Here is a 20,405-nt window from a genome sequence, read left to right on the forward strand (position 1 = left end):
CTCTGTTTTATTAACTCTATGACAACAACAGTGGTTATGCGGTGTGAATTTATGTTCCCATCACATCTCTTCGATACCGAAACTGATAGAGCGCTGTAACTTTAGGAAAGAAGTTTCTAGAACTTCGCTTTCGTAAAAAAAAATGGTAATTGCAACAAAATCAAAAAGTAAAATGGGATAAAAACATTTTTGCTTCTATTTTTCTAAGCTGCGAAGCTGAAAAATGGCATGTTAAACAGCGCTGGCCAGTTCAGTCGTTGGCGCCACTCGCGGTGCCATTTTATTTAGAAGTACGCGTGCAGTTAGGTGTTCTGTGGTGCAGTGACGTAGTCGCAGGCTGTGTTGGCAATTTTGTGTTCCGCGGTCCCTTTTCTCGCCGCTGGCTTGAAGGAGTCCTTCGCTCCTGTAAGTCGCGACTCGGATCACCATGAGCTACGGCCGTGCCCCGCCGACCATCGACGGGATGACCTCCCTGAAGGTCGACAACCTGACGTACCGCACCACGCCGGAGGATTTGAAACGCGTCTTCGAGAGGTACGGCGATGTCGGGGACGTCTACATCCCGCGTCACCCGTACACCAGGGAGAGCCGCGGTTTCGCCTTCGTCCGCTTCTACGACAAGCGCGACTGCGAGGACGCGATGGACGCGCTGGACGGCTACATGATGGACGGCCGCGAACTGCGCGTGCAAATGGCGCGCTACGGTAGGCCTACCGACCCGTACCGCCAGTCGGCGTCTTCTCGCCGCGGCCCGTCAAGTCGCCGGTCACGCTCGCGCAGCCGCAGTCGCCGCAGGTCGAGGTGAGTGATCGTTACTTTTTTCTTATCGCGTTGTATTATGCTGCAGTCAGGATCATTTCGCGAATCCAGAGTTCACGCGTTGCGCTAAGCGTCGCTTTATGGCGTCACTATCGCAAGTGATGTTTTTTTGTTGTTGAGTGCACCGTGTTTGCAGAAAGGAAAGGCAGGGGTTAATGGTAAACGCCTAAATTCAATAGTTTAAACACATGCTCCAAATCTTGCTTTTCAGGAGCCGCAGGCGATCAAGGTCTAGGTCACGTCGACGATCGCGGAGCCGTTCTAGGTCGCGGCGACGCCGGTCAAGATCCCGATCTAGGAGGTGAGAGAGACTTGCTTCGTTACGTGATGGAAAAATTATTGAAACAAAAGGAAACCGTTTTATTTTTTTTTAAATAAAGCTGCGCACAAATTTTCAAAGTTCCCGCCTTCGTAAGCCAGTGTTTACGGTCTGATCTTCCTGATCTGTTTCGTGCCCTCTTATTGTTTAATAAACCACCCATCTTCATTAGTCAATCTTATATTTTGCTTTTGCACAGCGTACAATTTTCTATGCTGATAACGCAGGTTGAGGGTTACGTAACTGTAAGAAAAGTCGGAGATAAAATAAAGGTTGGTTCAATTTCCAAGCTGAGCAGGTCTTGTAAACGGTGTGCGTGGTATCTGGCCAATGTAAAATGTGCTCCATTTAAAAATCAAAAGAAGAAAAAAAAGATTTTGTTGTAGACTTTTCGTATACAGTTTTGAAGTGTTTGTGCAGTTTGCCCAGCCTTCAGTGTTGCTGTATGTATAATGCACTGAAAAGCTAATCAAGTATGTCGAATGGTTCTGTGCCGAAAGTTCTAGAACCGAGAGGTGTTACAGTCAGTATGAAAAACACATTTTTCATGATCACATCTCAATAGAAGGTATTCATGTGATGTTGCCTGCTAGGGGCGCTAGCGCGGCAGTTGCCAAATTTGTTGTCTCCTACATGGATGTCATCGTTAGGCTACAACCGAAAGCTATTTTTTTTAGACAAAGTGTCCTGGTGTGGTGCAGCGAGACCAAACGTTCCAGAACGCTGAATGACCACGGCTATAGGGGCGCACTCGTTGGCGCTGCCAAGTGTTAGTCGCTCAGTGAATACATCCAATGGTAGATGGTTTGCACTAAAACAGCCACTTAGGTGAACGAACATGGTGGGATGCAAAAATTTGTAATGTTATATTTGCGTTATCAGTAGATTTCTTGCTGGTTCCCTTGTTATTCATGCACACTGGCCCAATAACGTTTCAGTGATGTCGTTATCATACTGACATTGATGGCCACGTGATTATGTCACCTTGGCAAATTAAATATAAAAAAGAGGGTGACCTCAATTCGGACCGCAGCAGGGGCTACATGGTTAGAGAGTCCGCTTCCAATGCGGGAGGTGCTAGGTTCGATCCTCAGTGCAAACCAGGAACCCACTGGTTTTTCCCCATGGGTAGAGGAGTACGCCAACCTGGTGCTCAGGATTGTTTCTGGATACTCATCTCAAAAGGTAGCCCCGTTAGGTTCTGCAAAGACTCCCGGTCATACCTTAACCCCCCAGAGCCTTGGTGAAATAGTTGAGTATCCGCCGCTGCTTATGAATATATTCCTGCCAGTTATTCATTAGAAAGTATTTTTGAAGAGTCAGGGAAAATTTATTCTACAAAAAAAAAAAATTGGCCCTGTATCTGCATGTTTCTGCAAATGTCGTTGAAAGACGATAGTCTTGCGTGTGGAGAGAGTGAACAAGACATTTGTTTGATGTCCTGCGCAAGAAAATCGGTGAGTGATATTCTGGAGGCGCTGCATTAAGAGTGCCTCGAGCGTGCAGCAGAGGCGAACTAGCGCATCAAGTCACGTCACACGTGAGACATGAGTGCCATCTGGCAGTTTTCTTACAAAACAAAGTGCGTGGCTCTGAGGCTGGTGTGCGCACCCATCTCAGAGGTGATAATGTGTAGAACGCAAGGCGACGGTAGGTGCCACCACCGTCTTGTCTTAGCAAAGCGTTGGAAACACACCCGTTTCGTGCAAGTGTTGCATGGTCAGCGCAGCGTGATAAGCGCTACGGTCCTTAGAATTACTTATGTATGTCTTTTCTAGTAAAAGACGCACATGCAGAATATATACGTGTTGATATGGTGCCCCAGACATGCGAACTAATTGCTTTTCAATTGATTGCACAAGCATGAACGCTCAATTTTGAGCAACATTGGTGGGCGCTGTGGATGGGGTCGGCCAATTCAAGCACCCGATGCCGTTAAGAATGTACAGACAGACCAAACTTTTTGCGTCGAAAGTCCCCAAGAAGGACTACAGTCTTTAAAAATATTCCTGAAGGTCCGCCGCTTGTTGAAAGTGTCAAGGGGGCCTTCTCAGCCAGTTTTCCAGCAGCCTTGGTTTTGCGTGTATTGTTATATCAGACACAAGGTCGCATCCAGTGTCACTCGTCACTCCTATGGTGTCATCAGCATGTGCACATGGATGTGCAGTAGTGCTGAAAAACACACGTGCCACTCGGAACTGTTTTGCAACAGCACCTGAATTGAGTGAGGATAAGCTCAGAGTTCAAGGATGATAGCACTTCAGCTTCAGATTTTATGGCAATGATGTTTTGCGTCAGCCTGAGACATCCGCAGCCGTCCATGGGTTTGTTTTGTTTACGACCTCAAATTGTCTCCTCTGCTGCAAGTGTGTAGCTGCTGACCTTTGTGTGCAATGTTATAGCTACTCCGGTTACCTATGAGGTCCACACCTCACTGGGGAGCGGTGTGCTGGCGTCCGCTGCAGAGGTTCTAACAACAACATAAGGCCACCGGAGCACGTCCTGGATCTGACTACGGAGCAGCGCGAAACGTTTTCGAACTGCGCACGATATTGTTCATTTTTAAGACGATAAGCAAACTGCTAAGAAATGTGCTTGAATGCATATGCCAACCTATGCGGAGTGAACTGGCTTTTGGAAAGGGGTGATGCTACACGAAATAGCAAAGTTCATTAGATATTTGATTTGCAGAGGGATTTTTCACGTCACGGGCATTCATCTTTTTAAAAAGACCTGGACGCTCTTATCGCAAATAATAAGAAAAGCAAACATTCACTGAGAAAAGTGTACGAGTTCACTTGTGTCTCATCACGAAAAATCAAGCAATGCTTCACCACATGGCACGAGCTACGAAGCAGCACCTCAGTTCTGATTTTCTTTGTCTATTAGGATGGGACCATTTTGTACAACATTTAATATTTTATACTGTGCCTATATATAGCCTTCATAGATTACGAGAAGGCGTTTGATTCAGTAGAAATATCAGCCGTCATGCAGACACTGCGGAATCAGGGCGTAGATGAAGTATATATCAACATTCTGGAAGAAATCTACAGGGGATCAACTGCTACCATAGTGCTTCATGAAGAAAGCAACAGAATACCAATCAAGAAGGGTGTAAGGCAGGGGGACAGAATCTCCCCAATGCTATTTACCGCGTGCTTACAGGAGGTTTTCAGAAGCCTAGAATGGGAACAGTTCGGGATAAGAGTTAATGGAGAATACCTTAGTAACCTGCGCTTCGCCGATGACATTGCATTGCTGAGTAACTCGGGGGACGAATTGCAACTCATGATTACGGAGTTAGACAAGGAGAGCAGAAAGGTGGGTCTTAAAATTAATCTGCAGAAAACGAAAGTAATGTATGACAACCTCGGAAAGGAGCAGCGCTTCGAGATAGGTAATAGTGCACTTGAAGTTGTAAAAGACTGTCTACTTAGGGCAGGTAATAACCGCAGAGCCTAACCACGAGATTGAAGTAACTAGAAGAATAAGAATGGGGTGGAGCACATTCGGCAAGCACTCTCAAATTATGACAGGTAGATTGCCACTATCCCTCAAGAGGAAGGTATATAACAGCTGTATCTTGCCGGTACTTAGCTACGGAGCAGAAACCTGGACAAAGAGGGTTCAGCTTAAATTGAGGACGACGCAGCGAGCAATGGAAAGAAAAATGGTAGGTGCAACCTTAAGAGACAAGAAGAGAGCAGAGTGGATTAGGGGACAAACGGGGGTTAAGGATATCATAGTTGAAATAAAGAAGAGGAAATGGACATGGGCCGGGCATGTAGCGCGTAGACAGGATAACCGCTGGTCATTAAGGGTAACTAACGGGATTCCCAGAGAAGGGAAGCGGGTTAGGGGGAGACAGAAGGTTAGGTGGGCAGACGAGATTAAGAAGTTTGCGGGTATAAATTGGCAGCAGCAAGCACAGGACCGGGTTAACTGGCGGAACATGGTAGAGGCCTTTGTCCTGCAGTGGACGTAGTCAGGCTGATGATGATGATGATGACTGTGCCTGGGTCATTTATCTTCAAAATGTATATTTTGAATTTTCATTGTTATGAATATTTTTGCATTTGTAGTTTTTTATCATACCGTTTACCATATGGCAACCAAAATTTGCACATTTTACATTTTTGATTCATTCCAAAATATATTTGTTACTGTAAAACATATATCTTTTTTGGAAAGAGCCTTTCATTGTGCAAAATTCGGTATGCCACAATGTGTGCTTTAGTTCTTTTCAAACTGACAAAACCGATCTTTCTGAGACGCATTAAAAATAACCATTTTCGCACGGTAACAAAAGAGTCAATACGCAGCAGAGAGAAATCGTAAGTGCACTGAAAAATGGTCCTTATATCCGGGATCCTTAGTGGGGGGTTCAGCTGTTCATTGTCTTGTTTTTTCGACAAGAGCATAAAGGAAGAAGAAATTATTGTAGTTGGACAAAATGCCACAAGGTATCACTACAGACTCTCTGTGGCTGCTGCTGCAGCGTCCACAGCTCCGGTAACCATGTATCCGCAGACAATAGGAAGTGGGCAGATAAAACTGTAGCTCTCTACTGCCGGAATCGTATTACGTAGCAGGCACATAACTGCTTCGATGCACATACGTGGTATTGATATGCCTTGAGAACGCAGCATTGCCCGATCAAGTAAAACTCAGTAAAACGTACAGCACGTCACTTACACTCAAACTTCGCTATAACAATGTTGCATCTTACACGAAAATAAGTTTGTTATAAAGGTTTTTTTACACACTATCTATTGCACGACTTTGTTATTTACTCCGTTAAGACTGTTGTTTCGTTATATCGAGCTTTGGGTTCATATGCTACAAATTGTGACAGTACCAATGTGCTACTTCACAAGTGATTGGAACGACAATGTCTCAGAAGATCTAATGCTGTGGCTGCTCCAGGCCTCACAGTAACTTGGTTTCAGTTGGATGGTGGCAAGAACAATATCGCAGCCACCGGCGAGATTTGTGAAGAAAATCTAGCTTTTCTGACCGATTTCTACACTCCTCCCAGCTCCTCTGTCTATCGCCGCGTTAAACAAGCAACATAGTTTTTAGGATTGAGGAAATAAGCACTCTCAAAGCTACACACAGCAGACGAAACAGCAGTGCTGATAACATTGAAGAAGCTGGTCAGTGACGTTACTGGCTCTCGCAGTCACCTGGTAGTACTTGTTAAGTGGACACTAAGGAGAAACAATGACTTGATTTAAATTGATAAATTGCACTCTGAGAATACTAATGCCATAAGTTTCGGTGTCATGCGTTATATTTTAGCGATCGAAATCAAGGTTGCAGTTTACTTTTCAAACTTCACGCCGAAATCTCCATGCATAACGAATGAAATTTCAAAATGTATTTTTTTTTTTTTTCACGACATTGGCTCGAGGAAACGTTTTTGAAACTTGGTATGCTAGGTCTATGGCGTGCGCAGATTACAATTTCCTTAGTTTCTATCCAGTAGAAGTTATGTAGGACCCATAAACTCTTTTAAAATTTACTACATCACGGTGCTTGATGTGGTAATCTCACGCTGTTATCTCTTCAGTGTCCCTTTAACAAGTAGACTGATCACATCACGGGGCTACTGAGGAGCTCTTGGAAAATCGAAACTGCCTCCGGGCGTAACATTCAAGCATATCATTAACATTTGTCTCTCGTGCTGGGACAAAGAGTTTTGTTGTCGTTATGGTCCCTTTTCATAATTTGCAAGTGCACTTCTCTGCACTGCATATTGAACAGGTAATGGCACCTGTAGTGCTTCAAGCAGACGCGGTCCTAGTTAAACGTGTTGGAGCTTGTTTATTATGAGTGTTTATATCGAAAGAGCAGACTCATTGATTGATATGTGGGGTTTAACGTCCCAAAACCACCATGAAGGAGCAGACTCAACGTTTTGCACGTCATTGTGTAAGCAAGCCGCACTAAATGGCAAGCCACCATTACTTCTTTAAACTGCATAGCAGGAAAGCTAACTTCAGAAAAGTGTCTATTGACGAGTTGGTAGCCATTGAGTAAAAACAAAAAAAAAAAAACTGTTTACAAAGTTTCAGTCACCATTTGGAGAGCAGGAAAGATGCCTCTAGGAGGAAGTGTGGCAACGGAATGTCTCCTTTATAAGAGAATAGTTCAGCCCGTACTCCGCGGTGTTCTCGGATGGTGGAGTCGTTGACCATCGGGCTTGATTATACCAGGCACGCGCTGTGACTGCAAGCTCTGAAAGCAGCTGCTTTATAAAGTAGAACCTTAGTAGAAGCTTTATAAGTGGAAAATGGGGTAGTGAATCGACGAGGGGCATGCTCCATGCACATGGGTAGTCAACCATATAAATAACATCATCTGGCCCTAAAACGTATTTCGGTTTATCCATGTGGTGGGTTCACTAAAGGAACTTATCGCCTCGTTGTGAATTCACCGCAGCAAATATTTGCCCACGCTGCAGTAGCATTCTCTCGTATTGACAAGAGCGCTGGAAGCTGAGCTGGAAGGGATGGCACCAGGGAACAAAATGGGTCACAAGCGCTTGCGTACTTCGAGCTCTTTTCATTGAATACGTGGCTTTTCAGTGGGATCGTGCGCACACACCTGGGCCGGTCGCGGCCTCCCGTGGCGGTCCCAGTAACCACCGAGCGTGCCATGCTCAAATCAGCCACTGGCTGATACTAGGCCTGGGACGTAGTGATTATGAGCCAGTAGGGTCATTTGTAGAGAGAAGAGAGAGTGCCAAAACTCCAGGCTGCTTGCTGTGCTATGTTTTCGGAAGCCTCTACTACCGGTCTGCAGTGTTTTTTCATCATGCTCAAAAAAGCCAACTCCGGTGATATTTCGGGTTCGATGGATCTTAATGAAATTCACTGAGTACATTCATTTGCACGTTTGCGCCATTCATGCCAAATTGAAGGCTTGAGAGTTTTGCATATTCTATTCAAATGAATTTTATAGCTTGTCTCGAAACCCTCACCTCTTTTGCCAGATATAATGGCAACATTGTGCATGTGACATGCGTTTCACCTGGTGGAGGTGACAGAATTGATGTGCCAAGTTAGCGTCTGTTAGTCTGCTATGGATTGTGCGGCTTCGGCAGGCGCTTCATTGGTTGAGCGTGAGATTTTTTTTTCCTTGTTGGTGGGCGTGCAATAGGTGGCAAGTGGGGTCGCGTTGTGAGCCACACACGATTCGCCATATATACGCCATAACAGCGTAAGCACTTTAGCCGATCACCACGGACGGCAGGGACAGGTAGTGCCATCTGACGCAATCAAGATGATTCAGGCAAATTATGTCGTCGCACGTATAAGTGTACTATGTTGGGTTTTGGTTTCGGTATTGCGGTTTTTCAGTAATGAATAATGATTTTCAGATTTGTTGAGCATTCCAACTATCGAGCACGTGACAAGAGTGTCTCAGGAACATAAAAGCATCATTATCCTGTAATGGTTAAAAAAAATCGCCGCAGTTGGACAGACGTAGCATTTCTTAGCCACGCTCATATTTTTGTCTATAAATAAAGGTGTGCATGGACACCAAAATGTTCTCTTGGTCTTATATCATATCCAGGTCCCGAAGCAGATCAAGGGATCGCCGGCGTTCTCGAAGCAAAGCCAGGAAAAGCCGCAGCAGAAGCCGGCGAAAGAGCCGCAGTCGTAGCAGGCGCAAGAGCCGCAGCAAGTCGAGGGAGCGGAGCCGCTCTCGACGCCGCGAGACCAAAAGGAGCAGATCAAAATCCAGAGGCCACAGCCGCTCGAAGTCGAGGGAGCGCAGTCCCTCGAAGCATCGCAGCCGCTCGAAGTCGAGGGAGCGCAGTCCCTCAAAGCATCGCAGCCGCTCCAAGTCCAAGGACCGCAGCCAGAGCAGGCACCGTAGCCGCTCAAAGTCTGAGGAGCGAAGCCGAAGCAAGCACCGTAGTCGCTCCAAGTCCAAAGAACGCAGCCGAAGCAAGAAGCGCAGCGAGTCCAAGGAGCGGAGCCCCAGCAAGCACCGGAGCCGTTCTAGGTCCAAGGAGAGGAGCAGAAGCAAGTCTCACAGAAGCCGCAGCCGAAGTCGCAAAGAGAGCGAGCCACGGGATAGAAGCCACAGTCCAGCGGTGAACGGAGACTCCCGCATGCGCAGTGCATCCCGCAGCCCACGAGAGGAGGGCCGAGAAGACTCGCGGTCCCGTTCACGGTCGCGCAGTCCGAGGCGGAGCGGCAGCCCAGCGCAGGGAGAGTCTGACGAGGCAGGCAGGGAAAAGTCCAGAAGCAGGGACCGGTCGCGGTCCAAGTCGCAGGACTCCAACTGAGGCACGTGAGAGTCCTTGCTGTAGGGTATTCACCCCAGGCTGGGTTGTATTATTGGAACGTTGTTTGTCATTTGATGTGTGTGTTCTGTTAAGAGTTACGCCTGCTCAATCCAGCCGCTTCATGCTTCGTCTTCACAAGAATGTCTGCTGTCAAGTTTTAGTTTTCTGTTAATCCCCAAGCTTCCCTTTTTCGCACGTATTGTGAAGTGGCCTTTATATTTTCATAGCTAATGCATTGCCTGTCAATGTGTCTGCTCCTGTTGAGAATAGATAAAAAGTGAAGGTAGGGGAAATTCTTGACGAATTTTGTTTAATTTCTGCCTTGTCATTTTTGACTGTAAATGAATTCATTTCTTTATTACCATTGCTTTCACATTAGTACCTACTACCTGTGTGTATCTCTCGTTGACATTGTGACCATTACAAATCGTCATGAATGTATATCTATTTTTCTGAGCAGTGCAAGCAAGCATCTGCATCGTAATTGTACTTTTATCCCTTTTCACTGTAGTAGGGAATACTGAGCTTTCCTGAATAATGGGCTCAGTATTGACCTTGTATTTTGCACGTCACAATATCTTTGAATGTCGGATGTTGAGGCTTTGTCACAGCTGCATTGCCTCTATTTCTTGAAAGTGCTGCGTTGGTGGTAGTGCTTTAACCCATTGGCTTCCGCGCACTGCGCGCCCGGTGCTGCCTACCACTCCGCGGCAAATGTTTCGCGCCAGCGGGCGGCATGGGGCGGTGTATAAAAATCGCAATAAAGTCCGCAAGAAACGTCATAGAACCACAATTCTTGCTTTATTCTGTTTGCAATGCTTTACTGCAGCAACTCGGTCAGTATGATTTGCGTGTGTGAAATTCTTTAAAACACACAGGCATGTGAAGCGCAACTTCGCATTTTTCGCACTCCCACCGGCTCTCGGGACTTTTTGCCATGTGACTTGCAAACTAAGCAAAGCCTGGATGGATTTTTTTTTACTTTGTTCGGAAGGATCCGACAAGGAAAATGAGCCCACTCGGAAGCTTGCAGGCGCATTGGTGTAGCCGCGACAGGTGGGTTTCTTTGGCCGCGGTAAAGGGGCAGAGTGACCTCTTCGAAAATGGCCTCGGCGAGATTGACCTTCCAATCGGTGTAGTGGAGCCGCTTGCCGGTAGTTTTTCCAAATAAAACATAGCTGTTATAGACAGCAATGTCCATGATGTAAAAGAAAATTTTCTTGTAGCCTTTTGCGTATCTTCTCATAATGGGAAAAGAAGCAAGTTGTTGGTCCTCGCGATCAACTCCTCCCATTCCTCGGTTGTAGTCTAATACAACTTGCGGTTTCAAAACTGGCAGGCCGTTCCCGCGACCCTTCTTGCCGGAATCATTCACATTTGCTCCACTGTGCACGGTTGACAGCATAGTGACCTGCTTTTTATCTTGCCATGTTAGAGCCATGATCCCTCTCGCAAAGAGAACTTTGCATTCACCTTTTTTTAACTTGAGCTGCTTGAAGCCTTTTGGCATATTCTTGCGGTGTAGACGAACTGTACCAACTGCATTCGAACCCACATCTTTGAGGTGACGAAAAAGTGTAGGCGAAGAGTACCAGTTGTCCATAAATATTGTGTGGCCGTCAGGAAGGCGTTTTCCAACGAGGTCAAGAACAACGGACTCACTGCACAATAGCCCATCTGTTGCTGGCGTCTTCTCACTTTTTCGAGTATAAATTGAAAAATTGAGGCAGTAGCCACTAGATGACTCACAGAGTTTGTAGAATTTCACTCCAAATCTTGCTCGTTTTGAGGGGTTGAATTGTACGTAGGACAGGCGACCGCGGAACTTCATCAGACTTTCGTCCACCGCAACACTTGCTTCGGGATTATACGCTGCGCCAATGGACTTGAGTATGATATCGAGGACAGGCCGTATATTCCAGAGCCGGTCTTCACTTTGGGGAAGGCTGTTGCAGAAATGCAGGTACCGCGACAGCACCCAAAAACGATGTCTTGACATCACAGTGGCAAAAAATGGTGTGCTGATAACAGACCTCGTCGACCAGTAGGACTGAATGCTACTCTTCTTTACTTGGCTCATCAGCACACACGAGGCGAAGTAGGCTTTCATTTCGTCGGCGGTTGTTTCATGCCATGAGGAGTCAGGATGCAAAAGCTGCCTTTCGCGTGCGAAGGCGTTTGTGTGCAACGCGATGATGCTCCAAATCGCCACTCCAAGAACCGCATTGAACATTCCAAGAGCAGTGGGACTTCCACCTACTTGAAGCTCGATGGATCTCTTGATGCCAGGCTGGCCGCTGAAGGAGTGCTTGACAATATTTTCCACACTGTCATCTTCTTCCCATTGCCATTCTTCCATCTTTCGCGCCTTTGGAGAAGGCGGCAAAGGATCCAGCGGATCTTCTGCTGCACACACGTTCTTCTCCTCCTCCACATCACTACTACTTTCATCACTTTGATCCTCCCCGTCGTCTAATGAAACATCTTCATCATCACAAATGTCACTTTCGGCGTCGCTGTCAAACACAAGTTGCAGAATTTCGTCTTCTGTCAAACCACGCTTTCGCCGCGATGCCATGTTTTGAACAAGACCGGTCGCAATCGCCTCGCTCACTTCGCACACAAAACAGCTCCAAACGCGCACAAAAATAACTCCAACAATGGACAACTATGTCCATTATGTCCATCTAGCGGAGAACATATCAAACACAAGGCAAACACCAACCAATGTGCTGCCATCCATGAAAGATCATGAAAAACAATAATTTTCTAAGTGGCCGGCGTTTCGCCGGTCAAAGAACTTTTGGCCTCGGCCGTAGGGGCCGGCGGATCGTCGGCCACGGAAGTCAATGGGTTAACATGCAAATGCAACAACTCTTGTGTTGCACACAGCATATCTTCACTGTCCAAAACTTGACCCAAGGGTTTGCAGGGCTCCAAGCATTAAATATGCCGGTTATGTTGGTGGTGTTTTCACGCTATGGAAATCTTAATATGGGGAGGATTTCATTGTTGAGGGTCTGGTATAAATAGTTCGAGAGGCCAAAAGCGGGATAAATTACATGGTAGCTGGTTGCACTAGCTCTCAAGTGCGTCCAGACAGAGGTGACATTCTTGTCCGACGCATGCTGCTTGGCAGCTATCTTGGTTGGCAAATGCGATCAAGCTCGCCCAACACAGATTGTAAACTGGCATCTTTAGTGGGAAAACTACATTTTTCTACATCTCATTCTTGCTAACTATATTCACAAGCAAGCAGGATATGACATTAAATGTGCAGGGTAGAATGAAGTACAGCCGCCCCACAATGAACATTTCCGTAGAGTTGACTTGTGAGGAGCTAACACATGTGACGTGAAAAGCTAGCATGGGCACACAGCTCAATAAAGAGGAGGACACTGTGTGTCTGCATTGACAGCACTCTGCAGTTACAGCCTCGTTTGCTGAATATAGCAGGGTGGCGTGGTTATCTGGAAACGTGATTATAGAAAGCTTCTGACATCAACATTCTTGAAGACAGCAGACAGCAAAGGTGCAGAAACTTAAGCACAAGCAGCAAAACACTTTGGCCTGAGAAACTAATTATGCCAGACTGTTCCTGTGAATGCAACAATGAATGAAATATTCGATTGAAAAGTATTTGTAATTGAAAGTTTGGGTAAGAATGGCTGCCACGGGCTGTTGCGCTCTTGTCGGATACGGGGGTTGGGATTGTTGGGTAGTTGTGATGTTGGGATCCTTTGCTGGGATTTCGAAAGAGCACTTCTCTGCTGACTTGTGCTGTGGTTGTGCCCCCTGTCATGCCTGCAGGCGCTGAGCTGTGAGGGTGTTGGTAAGGCGGTGCTTGATCGTATGCTGCGTTGCTGCTGCTGCCGTGACTGGTTGCAGCCTGTGCCGGGTTCGGGCGGAGATGTGCTGTCGGGCTGCACGTCGTGTTTGCTATCATTCCGGGTTTTTTCCTCCTTTTATTTTTTTATTTTTATTTTTTTGTCGCTCTTTTTCACCTTCTTTCCTCACCTGCAGGCACCACACCCTGCCCCCAATTCCTTGTTTCCCCATTTATGCTCCTCCTCCGGCCACTTGTTCAAAAATCGGCTTGCTTGGCTACAAGACTATGTAGGCATAGGGGAGCACTGAACAAGTTGTGAGGTAGCGCTGCTTTCAACCTATCAAACTCTCCAATATCGTGCAACTTGCGTGCAAAATTTGGCTGCTGCGTTTCGTTAAATATCCTTAGTCTCACTTTCAGAGTGCTATGGTTGCTCTTGGAAGTATAGTTGCACTTGACGAGTTGCAGAGCTGTATTCCTTTGATACAGATCTGATTGGCTGGTAATTTTGAGTAAGATGAGCTAATATTGTGTTAGGTCTTAAATTTGTAGTTAAAAAGCACTTGTATAAAATTTTGGATGAAAATGGCAGCATCTTAAAATAATTACAAGTACGAACTACAAAAAATGACAGTTTATTGAAGGGGACGGCGAACTTTAAAAGCAGTGTTCCGTTTAGCCTTCTTAATCGTTAAATCCCAGTTTTCCTGATTAAGATTTGCTAGCGATAAGTGAGGTTACACACACGTTTTCTGGCTTTGAACCATTCAAGCCGTAGCCAACAGGGAGGGGCGAGGTTATGGTGCCGCTTTTTTTTTTTTTTTCTGCGGTGGATGGGAGGCGTTCCAGTTTGCGGCCGGCAGAAGGCGGCATTTGCAGACCGTCGGTGCGGACGGAGCGGCCCGCGGTTGCTGTCCAGCCGGCGTAAGTACAGTGGTTGCAGAGGGGCCTAGCCTGTACTCCATAGAGTTTCTTACAATACTCAGTGGAGGGAACTGTGGCAATGCGATCACCCAGCCGTCGTGGGAATGACGGGTAGTAATTGGACTTGCCTAATCCGCATTTGCATCTTCACACACACCTGTGGCTTTTCGATTGTGCATTAGGCTTTTGTTTCGGACAGAAAAACTATTTGTTGTGAACCTCATAAGTAGACCTGAATTGGTGAACTCAGAAAGGCCACCTCCCCGAAGGGAATCGTGAGGAAATACGCATGCATTTCTTGCGCCGAGAGAGGGCAACATTGTCGTCAGACATTCGCCTTCATTGTAGACTTGAATTGGTGAACTCGGAAGGCCCAGCGTGGTGAAGTGAGACTTCTGAACTTTGTCTTGCGACTGAGTGGCAGCTGGCACCACGTTGCCAAAGAACGGAGCTTAGGCATACCTGTACAACCGATCATTTCCATGCTGGATGAAGTGCCCTGCATTGCAACTTGCATACATACAGCAGATTTCCCTCTGGTGCACTATTGCGAAACTCTATGGGGTACCCCTCTTGACTGGGAAATTGACAGAGTCTTGCCAACAGGCGGGGCTTGCTGTGATGCTGTGTGGGAGTGCCTGCTGCGTCGGGAGTTGCAGCTGCGGGGTTGCCTGCTGTGCAGTTCGTGCGAGTGTCTTGGGATGCAGGCCCGGTTTTGGTTTGTTCCATTCTCTTCTCAGTGAAGTGTGCGATTTCTCTTCAGGACACTACAAGGGCAGTGCTTCAGAAGGCTGTTTCAGCAATGTGCTTCTCATGTGGCACCACACGAGGCATCTGCAGTGGTAGCAGTTTGTGCCAGTGGTTCTTGGTGTTCAATAAAGCCTTGCTGAACCAAATTGTGTGTGATTAGTGTGCATGTACACGATACAGCATTTCTTTAATCTTAGCTGCACACTGGTAGCCATCTTGAACTTCCCTTGTTCAACTTGCATGGCAAATATATATAGAGTATAAACGGTATTGTCGTAGAGCTGGTTGCAAATATATTCAAGATCTGTGCAAGTAGTTCATCTGAAGATTATGGAAGTCCTTAGGTATTATATGCTTGGAATGTATACTTTGTGTAGTCGCAAGGTGCGTACAAGTCCTTGAATATGAATTGAAAAAATGCATTTTCTAGGCCCCTTAAAATCCTGGAATTTTTTGCCGTCCTTGAAAATCGATGAATTTCGTGAGCAGTGCACACTTGTATAGTCATTGCGACTTCCCAAGTGTTGTGTATAGGTGTGTCAACCTGTCGGAACTCTCCATTTCCGGAGCAGTAATGCGGCGTGGGCACACATGGTCCCATTTCGCGAAAATGCATGTGAAGAAAAAGTTTCGTAGCAAAGCAGTGAATGCAAACCCATGGAATTAGTATGGAATTAAAGAAGGGCAAGCAACTTGATACATTGCACACGCCGCGGAACAGGGGCGTAGCCAGAAATTTTTTCCGGTGTGGTTAACACCGACACGACTTGGGGGGGGGGGGGGGGGAGACACAGGCAACAGTTTTCTTCTTTGACCATCGGCGGTAGTTTGAGCAGGTTGTGTACATGCATATTAGTCATATGAGCCTTCCCCCCCCCCCCTTGCCCATGTGTATGTTTGTGAATAATGACGTCTGTTTGCTGCAAAGTCATAGAGCATATAATAGCAAAGCATATGGTTCACTTGGAGGTTAATCAATTACTTAATGACTGTCAGCATGGATTTAGAAGTGGCAAGTCCACAGTGACGCAATTGATTCAAACAATTCATGATTTCAGCTTGGCTATAGACGATCGCAAACAAGTTGATGTAATTTGTATTGATTTTTCTAAAGCCTTTGATGTTGTAAATCACACTAAACAGCTTTTTAAACTGAGTAAAATGGGATTCAGTGATGAAATTTTAAATTCGATTGGCGCCTACCTGAGTAAACGCAAGCAAGCAGTGAGGATTGGTGGTTCTTTTTCAGCTACGCTAGATGTGTTTTCAGGTGTGCCTCAAGGGTCCGTGCTTGGCCCGCTGTTGTTTTTGTTGTACATAAATGATATAAGTACTATTGTAAAGCCACCTGTCAAGATGACACTTTATGCTGATGATTGTTTGATTTATATGCCTGTAAGCTGTACTGATGATCAACTCGAGTTGAATAAGTGCCTTGAAGATTTGGAATTGTGGTGTTGCGAATGGGATATGCAAATTAACTTTAAAAAAACAACATATGTACACATTACTAACAAGAAAAATGTTCTCAATTTCCAGTACAACATCGGGAGCAACAAACTCGGTAAAACGTCCCATTTTAAATACTTAGGGGTGACAATTACGAACAACCTAATTTGGCACCGTCACATTGAATCTGTTCTGAGTCATTTAAAAAACTGTGTTTTCTACGAGCAAAGATGCATAAAACACCGAAACACGTAAAGCTGCTTGCATACCACACATATATTAGACCTGGACTGGAATACGCCTCCGTGGTTTGGAGCCCTCACCAGAAACACTTGGTCACCAAGTTGGAACATATTCAGAGGCGTGCAGCTCGGTTTGTGTGCTCTAGATATAGAAGGCGGGATTCAGTAACTGATATGCTAAATTCATGCAATTTAGAATCACTGGAAATTCGAAGACGGAAACAAAAACTTAAAACATTATTTCGTATATTCCCAGGGATATTCAAAATGCCTAAAGACGAGTACATATGCCTTCCCGAAAAACGTAGCACTAGGTTGAATCATGATGCCTCCATTAAACCTTTCAGCGCTCGCACTGCCATCTTTCGGTGGTCGTTTTTCCCGGATGCTATAGAACGATGGAATTCTTTACCCCAACATGTTATTAATAGTACCGATGTGCAAACTTTTGATAGAGAAATTGATGCTTATTTTGGTAATGATTGAAGTACTGCCCATTCTGTTTTCCTGTGTTTATTGCTTAGTGTTTTTTTTTTTTTGGTGTTCTGTTTGTACTCATATTGTACTCCCTCCCTGTTATGACCCTCAAGCGAGGGTTGACAGTATTTTTAAATAAATAAAATAAGTAAGGTAATTGCAGTAAAATAATGTAAACGATAGACAGATGCAGTCTTCGAAAACGCATCATTGGGATGACCGGCCCGATCGGAGAAGACGTCATTAATCGTTCATTTCTGTTAAGCGTGGATTGCGTAGTTCTCATCAGGGGAGGGGGAGTGCGTTTCACAACCCAGTAAAAAAAAAAGGTGCCTAAACCTATCGAAAATTTCCAATTGCAAATTCCCAACTGTGTTTGGGACACCCATTGAAAAGAAAAATTCCAATTGGTCCAATTAGACTACCCAATTGTGTTCAATTGATCTAGCCACTTGACCAATTGGAAGAAATGGGGGATTTTCCGTTGCATTTAGGAAAATTAATTGCAAATTTCCAATGGCACCTAACACCCATTGCAAAATCCAATGGGTCCAGACATCCAATTGTTCTGAATGGGTCTGACGAACATAACCAATTGGTATTCTGAATGGGTCTGACCAACATAACCAATTGGTATTCTGAATGGGTCTGACCAACATAACCAATTGGTAATGTATGCCCTCCCAAATCTTGGAGGGCATACATTAAACGTTTGTTGTTGCTAACGCTAGATAGCTGGCACCACTTGTCCAAACCCCTGCTTTGGGCACGTCATTAATTGCTCTGCGCTTTTTTATACACCGGACAGGCGAAAATGCTCTATTCACTACTGAAACGTAGTCTGAGAACAACACGTACGACATATCCGAAAAAACTGTGGAGCAAGAATCAAGCACGCAGACAATACGGAGAGGCGAATGAAGACGACGCGGCTCAGCCATGTCGCTTCTCCGTCACTGATTGGCTAAACCACTACCCGGCAAATGGCACAAAAATGGGTCTCGTGCTCATTTTAGAACGGTGAAGAACGGCAGACATACGCGAAGCAAACAGCCGCGCACGGCCTGAGAACGTCAAACGGCGAGGCATGCTGGAAGCTAGAGTGAACCGGAACTCGGGGAACTCTTTCCAGTAGCGTGAACCGGCCCTAACGCTACCTTGCGGAAAACCGCGCCCGAATGACTGGGGACCATCTAAATAATCCAAGAACCTTCCGATGCCCCGCCGCGGTGGTCTAGTGGCTAAGGTACTCGGCTGCTGACCCGCAGGTCGCGGGATCAAATCCCGCCTGCGGCGCCTGCATTTCCGATGGAGGTGGAAATGTAGGCCCGTGTGCTCAAATTTCGGTGCACGTTAAAGAACCCCAGGTGGTCCAAATTTCCAGAGCCCTCCACTACGGCGTCTCTCATAATGATATGGTGGTTTTGGGACGTTAAACCCCACATATCAATCAATCAAGAACCTTCCGATGATATTACGCGCGCAACGCGTACATTAGAGTTTGTTCTGGAACTTCCGCGGCCGCTAGCGATAACGCTGGAATCTTCGATGGTACATGTATAAATGCCGACGCACTTTTGTGCGTGGCAGATTATCGACGGCCGACGCTCTACGTTCGCTGCTACAGCGTCTACTGTAGGGTGACATTTCGTTTTATGGGGAACAGGTTAGCCTAAATAAAAAAAAAGATGCCCCCACCTCCGCGAAGGGAATCGTGAGGAAATACGCATGCATTTCTTACGCCGAGAGAGGGCACCGTTGCCGTCATACGCAGTCGCAGAGACTCACCTCCTCGGGCTAGAGGAGCCACCGGTACACCCAAATTGGCAATGGGCGGGTAACAACAGAGAGCCCGGCTCCCACAAAGGAGGCGGAATAGGTGTCTTGTGGCGCAACGGCATAGAAAGCAACTGGAAGAAACTGGAGGGCTCCTGCAAGGAACACATGTGCATGACGGGCGCTATCTTGGACATGCCAGTGCTTGTTGCAGTCCAATACTTCAGCGTTGATCCAGGGCAAAATGCTGAAAACAGATGCATCGTTCAATGTATCGCAGAAGACATTTAACGCTGGGGCTCTAACAGAGAGATCCTAATTATGGGAGACTTCAACGGACATGTCCAAAGCATCGATGGTTTCTAGGACCATAACGGTGCACTTATGCTGCAGCTAGCAGAAACGTTTTCCCTTGAAGTCGCCAACCTCCGCCCCGACTGCATAGGCATCACTACATGGAGCGCCAGAAATAGTCGATCTTGCATCGACTATATCCTCACATCGCCTAATCTAGCGGCACACCTGACAACAGTGCATGTGGATGAGAGTGGGCGCTATAGTTTGGGTAGCGACCACAATCGCATCGCCCTGACATTCTCTACCTCTGTCCATCGGAATCGTTGGACACAATGCCGCAAGTCAGCTCGACGTTACCTACCGGCAACATCCTTTGAACGAGTGGCGGAGGACTTCGAAGAGAATGCCATACATGCGCAGCAAACCACATACGAGGAGTTCGTGGGAGAGCTTTTACGCACTATGTGTCACTATGAGAAGCGAGTACAATCCCGAGGAGGCGCCAGACCAAAGGCCTGGTGGGGCCAGCAGGTGAAAACGGCACTTGAAGCGCGACGTAAGGCCAATAGAGCTCACCGACACGCAGTAAAGCGCCTCTCGATCGAGGAATGCCAACAGGCGTGGCAGGAGTTCTTGCGGACCAAGAGAGACATGCAACAGATGATCCAGAAGAAAATCGTGGAAAGCAATAAAAAACAACTGCGTGCAATTACAGAAGCTGGCAACAACGGACCGCGCAAATTCTGGACATATATCTCGTCGCTCAACCGCGAGGCCCCCATTCCAACTCTCCGAGACGCAACAGGTCAAGCTGTCACAGACCTTGCAGAACACCTGACAAGCCACATGCAGCGAATGTATGACAACCCGTCGCCAGAACAACAGGGAGTGTCGTACCAGCCTCGCGGAAAAGGATGTGAGATGGACGACGGCACCACGGCGGAGTGTGAATGGGAGGTGTCCCGTGAGGCAATCGACCGAGCCATGTCCAACATTGGAGCCCACAGCGCCAAAGGACTGGATGAAATTCCACCTGTGCTAGTGAAACAGCTTGCACAGAATGCGAGAGACCTTGGCGTCCATCTTCACCGGCATTATTAACGGTGACCCCATCCCAGAGGACTGGCGCCGCGGCAAGGTGTGCCTGGTGCCCAAGAGGGGAGGCAACAGTGACCAACTGCACGATTATAGACCACTCACCGTCACCAGTGTGCTGTA

At 46.6% G+C, this 20,405-nt stretch overlaps 1 protein-coding gene across 2 annotated transcripts; it reads left to right on the forward strand.

Moving 5' to 3' along the window:
- The first annotated feature begins 246 nt into the window (after positions 1-246).
- Positions 247-15,092, forward strand: LOC119180044 (uncharacterized). 2 transcript variants are annotated; one of them, XM_037431176.2, is made up of 4 exons: positions 247-801; positions 1,031-1,120; positions 8,723-9,444; positions 13,254-15,092. In XM_037431176.2, the coding sequence occupies exons 1-3, from the start codon at positions 428-430 to the stop codon at positions 9,441-9,443; spliced, it is 1,185 nt and encodes a 394-aa protein (XP_037287073.1). In that variant the 5' UTR covers positions 247-427; the 3' UTR covers position 9,444; positions 13,254-15,092. The 2 variants fall into 2 exon arrangements, with proteins under 2 accessions (XP_037287073.1, XP_075725186.1); XM_075869071.1 differs by having other exon boundaries at positions 14,803-15,092.
- The last annotated feature ends 5,313 nt before the right edge of the window (positions 15,093-20,405 follow it).

Source organism: Rhipicephalus microplus, chromosome 7 (genome assembly GCF_043290135.1).
Source record: "Rhipicephalus microplus isolate Deutch F79 chromosome 7, USDA_Rmic, whole genome shotgun sequence".
NCBI classification, from domain to species: Eukaryota; Metazoa; Arthropoda; class Arachnida; order Ixodida; family Ixodidae; genus Rhipicephalus; species Rhipicephalus microplus.